This window comes from Limulus polyphemus, unplaced genomic scaffold (assembly GCF_000517525.1).
Source record: "Limulus polyphemus unplaced genomic scaffold, Limulus_polyphemus-2.1.2 Scaffold6108, whole genome shotgun sequence".
Lineage (NCBI taxonomy): Eukaryota > Metazoa > Arthropoda > Merostomata > Xiphosura > Limulidae > Limulus > Limulus polyphemus.
The window spans coordinates 32842-39262 of NW_013671718.1; the positions used below are offsets into that span (position 1 = coordinate 32842).

The 6421-nt window shown below is 32.4% G+C and overlaps 1 protein-coding gene and 1 pseudogene across 2 annotated transcripts in view; one reads left to right on the top strand and one right to left on the bottom strand.

Moving 5' to 3' along the window:
• Nucleotides 1-928, bottom strand: part of LOC106473357 (glutathione S-transferase theta-3-like) — a 6842-nt gene extending 5914 nt beyond the window's left edge. The window contains exon 1 of one of the 2 annotated variants that reach the window (XM_013934040.2): nucleotides 754-928. In XM_013934040.2, coding sequence (XP_013789494.1) covers nucleotides 754-868 — 115 coding nt within the window. In that variant the 5' untranslated portion in view covers nucleotides 869-928. Of the gene's footprint in view, nucleotides 1-693; nucleotides 719-753 lie in introns of those variants that run through there. The other variant, XM_013934041.2, reaches the window with a different exon arrangement.
• Nucleotides 929-2259: 1331 nt separating this feature from the next.
• LOC106473359 overlaps nucleotides 2260-6421 on the top strand; it is a 5555-nt pseudogene continuing 1393 nt past the window's right edge.

The window sequence follows — 6421 nt, forward strand, 5'->3', positions numbered from 1 at the left end:
TCTTAGGAAGGACAATGAATTATTGGAAAGGGTTCAGAGGAGGGTTACTAGAATGGTGCCTGTGATGGAGGGGTTGAAATCTATCAAATTGTTTTCTCTTGAAAACAGAAGAATAATAAAGAATCTGATTAAGGTGTTTAAGATTGTTGAGAGAATTGGCAATGTTAATGTACCAGCTTTTTTGTATTTAATGGTGAGAATGGCAAAAATAGGAGACACAAATATAAATTTCGGCAGTTTTGGAGTCATCTTCAGCTAAGACAGCTTTATTTTTCTTACACTAACAGGGTGGTTGGCCTCTGGAATGGGATTGCCTTCAGATGTGGTGGATACAGTTAATTTAGCTTAAAAGAAAGCTTGAAAAATATTTGAATAAGGATTGAGTTTGAGTGTTTTATTTCAAAAGTTTAATTTAATGGATGGGATCAACAAGTCCCTTGCAATCATGTACGTAATATATTGGAGTGTACTTTTAAATTGCATCACAGGTCTACAAGTAAAAATAACAGCCAGCAAAATATAAATTTCCAAAGAATAATTAATTCATTTTGCCAAGATATAACGCCGTAAGTGTAAAATCTATTCTACCTTGATCTTATATCTTTTTCGTGAAATATTAATGTTTGAAATTTTATCAGTAATAACAGCTTTGTGGACAACCTTCTCAAGAACTCTAGCTTAACCTAGCCTCACCCTCAGTCATTTACTTCTCTGACTCTCACTTGCCACTGGTCAAACTGATGGCTAGTTTACCTTTTCGTAGAGCAATAGGACATGCAATGTACGGTATGTTGTTTGCTTTTAAAAATAAAAGAACGCCTCGAGCAGGCTGGGACAACAAATCAAAATAAACTTTTAATCCACCCATATTACAACTGTTAAAATCCAACTTGCTTTCTAATTAAACTTTAAAAAGATCTTTAATGGTGGCGCTACTAATACGATCACATGAGTAGCTGATATAACTGAATTCGATTTGTAGAATAAAATAAATAATTCCAAATGTACCATAACGTAAGATGTGGTCAAAATGAGTTCATACAGGGGTCTTTTTCTTTCTTTTTTAAGTATAATGCTTACATACGTAAGTGTTGTCAAACTGTTCTACAAGGAATCTAGTGTCACTAACTTTTTTGTGTTAAAAAACTTTTGAGTGAAAAAATAAATTACACTTACTTTTGAAATAATTCAACTCTATGTACAAATTAGAGCAAAATAACAGTCTGAAAAGAACAAGTATATTCAGTCTGAAAAGAACAAGTATATTCGATTTAAATATTTTCTTATTTGTATCATCTACCTGAAATTGCTAAGTAATCTGTTTAGTCACTCAATTATCGTTTATACTCAAAATCATTGCTACATAGTGAAATCGGAAGTAGCCTAGTGAATATAGCGCGTTAAGTTACGGATTGAAGGGTCCAGGACCCAAGACGTGATGTCACTGAGCAAGCTTCGCACCTTCAACTGTTACCCCATATTATTCGGTTACAAGAGTCAGACAAAATTGTTGTGACTGTAGGAGATCTGACTCCATGACTTCTCTTTTATCGGTGTTACAAAATTAACCTCTAATATACTTCAACCTTAGGGGGTCCGCATAAAATGTTGTTCAGATTTAAAATTCTAATTCAATACTTCATTTTATGCACTATGAGCCAGTTATATAACTAGAGTGGAGTTAGAATATGTATAACTAATTGTAGTTGGCTTTAACACAATTAACCAACTTTGTTGTATTGAGACTAAAACCTATGTTTCATATTAATGACAAAAGTACAACTTCAGCAAGTTATTGTGATGAACTTGCTATCTATTTGCAAGAGAATTTACAATATTTCAACTGTTTTGTTTTTATTGGATATTTCTAAATTTTCCCTCCGGTGTCTCAGTAGTAAGTCTGAGGATTTATAATGTTGAAAATCTGGTTTCAATATTCACGGTGGGCACAATAAAGATAGCCAATTATGCGGCTCTGTGCTTTACTCAAACAGACAAACAATATTTATAAGTTTGACGACAGAATGAAGTAATAGTTAATAAAACGCTTTCAAATGGTAGCAAAATATCGATAAGTTATCATTTTAATTTACGTATTATATTTTAAAAGCTAAATTCAAATTAAATGTGACTTTTAAGCTCCAACAAATTCAAACTATTTAATATTTATTGGTTTAGTTCGGGATAATTATAAAAACGATCCCCTAAGCGAGAGATATGCTTCTGCCACCTTTTGGCTTGTTATGTATACAATTTTTCAGATGTTGAACATTCGGAGTTTTGGACTTCGGAGGACTTATTAGAAGGATGTTGTATCTTATTGTCAAGTGATTAATAATACGGATACTGCGTTAGAGTTAATCACTTAATGGTGAAGAAAAGTATACTTCATTTTGGACAAATGTAACGACAATGGCCGAAGTTTTTCTAAGATTAGATCAACATTCTCCAAAATCGAGTCCTAGGGGTTCTCGATCACCAGTAGTTCCTCGTCAAGATTCTACAGGAACTTTGAAAACTACGATATCGCTTGGGAAAACACCTGCAATCGTGCATAGCGGACCATTCTATCTTATGAAGGAACCGCCGAGTAATAGTACGTTCCATTTCCAGTGTATGGTTTAGAATTAGTTTTTAATAAGCTTAACTAATTTATTGTTTGTAAATTGTATAGTTAATTTGCTGCTGAAAAATTAGTGTTGCATAAGTAGTACTGTTAGTACTACGTGTAAATTAATTATGGTATATTGTCTGTTTTATATAATTTTAATGCTATAACTTGTACTTTAACGATATAAGCATAAATCATTGTAGAACGTAGCATTTGCAGGACAACATCGTAGTTGTACGATTTGTAACATTTCGTTAAAACCCATTGGTGTATATTCAGCCGTGAGAATTTTTAAGTATTCCTCGAGTCTTCTTTGAAATTTCGTGTCTATCACATCTGAAGGCAATATATTTCAAAGGCTGACTGCCCTGTTCAAAATAACTAAAGTTGCCTATTTTGCAGACAACTTCTATCCTGCCAAATATTAAAGCTCCGTCTGTTTGACCTCCCACTCTTGCAAATTACAGTAAAATGTGAAAATAGTGATGTGACACTCCCATCAATTCTCTCTAATTTTGAACATTTCAGTCAGATCCCCTCCAACCATTCTTGTCTAAAGAGAAAATAATTTTATGAACTATAAGTTGTCGTTATATGACAGTTCTTCAATCCTAGGAATCATTCTAGTGGCCTTTCTTTGAATTCTTTCCAACGACTCATTGTTCTTCATAAAGTAAGGAGCCCAAGGTTGAACACAATACTCCAAACGAGGCTGACCGGGGATGTGTACAAAGAAATGATAACCTCTTTTGACTTGTATTCGATATTTTTGTAGATACAATCCAAAATCCTATTTGTTTTGACAATAGCACAAAAACACACTGCCTGAAAGACTTAAGAGACTGATTGACAAACCACTAATACCATTTTCTTCCATAAAACATTGAGTTGGTCTCCATTAATGTGGTAATTACAGCTTAAATTAGGTTAGGTTACTTTCACAACCTTGCATTTAACTAACTTCTAACTGCCCAATTTACCAAATCATTCAAACCCTTTGTAAAATATTATGTTTCTCCTGATAGCCAACTCCACTAAAACTTTTAATATCATCACTAAACTTGATCAATTTCTAGATCAATATCATTAATGGATATCAAAAATAGTAGGAGTGTCACTCGCAACTCACATCCAGTTTACCTGAACGACTTTTATTATAGCCATCTCCTCTTAACATCCCATACTCCATTGTGCTTACTCATCTCCCACACCCACAGAGATAATTTTTGTTACTAGTGTTTTATGTGGCACTTTGTCGAAAATCTTTTGAAAACCTAGGTATAGGTGTATCAAACTTGCTCGTTAACTATCATAAATACAAAACTGTGAACTTTTTGAGGATGAAATGACTTGTCAAATAAGATTTACCCCACATTCATTGTTACAGTAACAAAATGTTATTCTGTTTACAAGAGTCTGCACCGTGTTCGTGACTGATAATTTGTTACTTTATACCGTGAGTGTGTGCACATTATATCATTACTGAAGAAAGATCGTTATAGGTAATCTGCTACAATAGGTTTTGGTTGTGTGGAAACAAACTCGTCTGGTTGTAATTTCGTGCATCTCGAAAGTAGTAAATAAAAGTATCAAGTTAATGCAAATCTAACACTAACAATGCAGTACTGTCTAATAGTCTGTCAAAATTTATCAGTTACTTGAAGTGTACTAACTGAGTTTGTAAAATTCTTCACTTTTAAAGAGATTGTTTTTGCTTTAAAATCATAATTCTAACCATCATTTCTTTTTTACATCAGTGGACGATAAAATATTTACTTCTCCAAGTTAAGATAAAATTATAAATGAATTCTAAGATTTATTGTTTTTGTCTAGCAGTTTTTATTGTGTTGTTACTTCAATTACCAATAATCAAAATTTTTTAAAATATTTTCCACAAATCTGTTAGAAGTAAATATTAAATGATCTTATTTATAATTGTAGCACAAAGTGAACGGACAGGAGCTACTAATTTGATGTCCTATCATAACCTGGAACATTCTTATAACAAATTCTGTGGTCGTAAAATGAAAGACCAGTTAAGTGCATTTCTTCCTACCCTCCCTGGGAACATTGATACACCCGGACATCAAGATAACAGGTAAGTAACCTTGTAATCGGTTTAAGATTATTGTTTATTTGTTAAACTATAATTAGAGGGACAAGTTTGATTTTCGAGGATTTGTATCAATTAAATAAGTAGCTCAAACTTAAGAATTATGTTTCTGATATAAAATCTTTTAAAACTAATTAGTACCTCAGTGTTTCTAATTTATGAGATATTTATTACATGTAATTACACACGTGTTTCAAAATGAAGGATTATCTCTCATCCATTTTGGATTACCTGCTAACACGTGGTGATGTAAGGCCAACTGTATCAGAAAAATAAACAACATTTTCCCATCCTCCTCCAGGAGAACAAAGGAGTATTAATGAGGTCAGGTAACACCCCCTTTCGGTGATCCTAAACCACAGATATAAACTGGATATCTGATAACTCTTGCAGGATTTATCAGCATATGTAATGGTAATTTCAACCTTGAACTGTTAATTAAAGAAAGTCAAACAAATCTCCCTATTTTAAGTACAACAGAGTCATCTTATAAACTTAGGTTTAAATGTGATTACATGCTAATTTCAGTTCACTGCGCTCGTTGATCGAAAAACCTCCAATTTGTGGAAAAGAGTTGGTGCCATTATTCGGAGCCCAGTTGACCGGCTTCAGACTTCATCCTGGCCCTGTAAGTTGAAACAGAGCTCGTCCTAGAGTTCTATAGCATTAATACTCTTTATATCAAGCTAATATTTATTCTCTAAAATTCAAGATGTCTATTAAAGTAAATGAGATTTTTATAATTTTTAAGAAAAAACAAAATAAACTTGCACACTACTTTCAGTGACTTCATTGTCAGTTGCTCTGTACTTCAGAAACAGACCATGTGATTAAAAATAGCATGAAATGTTTGCCAAATTTCAGTAAAACTGTGTGATTAACTTTTTTTCCTCAATAATAAAATTTAAGTTGACTTTTAGATGCCGATTCATGATGTTAGGAAAACACATAGATTCAAAAATTCAATTTAAGAGAAAAATACAAAACCATATGACCTGGGTTATAAAGTTTTGTGTTTATCTTTTTTTAGATAAAGTAAAACACTGAGTAAAGCTGGGGTAAGAAATATTTGGGAACTGTAGAAGTGTTTCAAATAAGAGAAAAGTGAACAGACTCCATTATGTAGCCTTCCTCTATCAAAACATTGATGACAACATGTTTATATGAATTGTTAATTAAGCTTGCAGAACTTATCCAGATCATAAATTAAAATATTTTAATTAATTACACTTTTTAAAAGTTCGGTATTATTACTTGATGTTTAATACAACTCAGAAACAAATAGAATATTTAATAGATAACAGTTATTGATATTGTTGTTTCTCGTAGCTTCCCGAGCAGTATCGAATGATGAGTCATCAACCTCAGAAAAAAAAACACAAGAATAAAAAGCATAAACACAAAACTGGTGATACCCCAACTCACGAATCACAGCAAGGTATGTAGCAACCACCAATTCAAGTGGTAGCTAAAACTATACTTACTATTAACACCTTTATTCCTTTACTTGATTCAGTAACAAAACGGTATATATATGAATATTTATGGAAGTCCCACCCTGTAGTGTATTAAATATTTTTACATTTAAGTTCCAAGACAAATACAACTGGAACATGATTAAATATAGATCTTTTATCTAGCAGAATAACTGTTATATATACACTGATATCATAACTCCGCTTATTACCTAGTCTGAT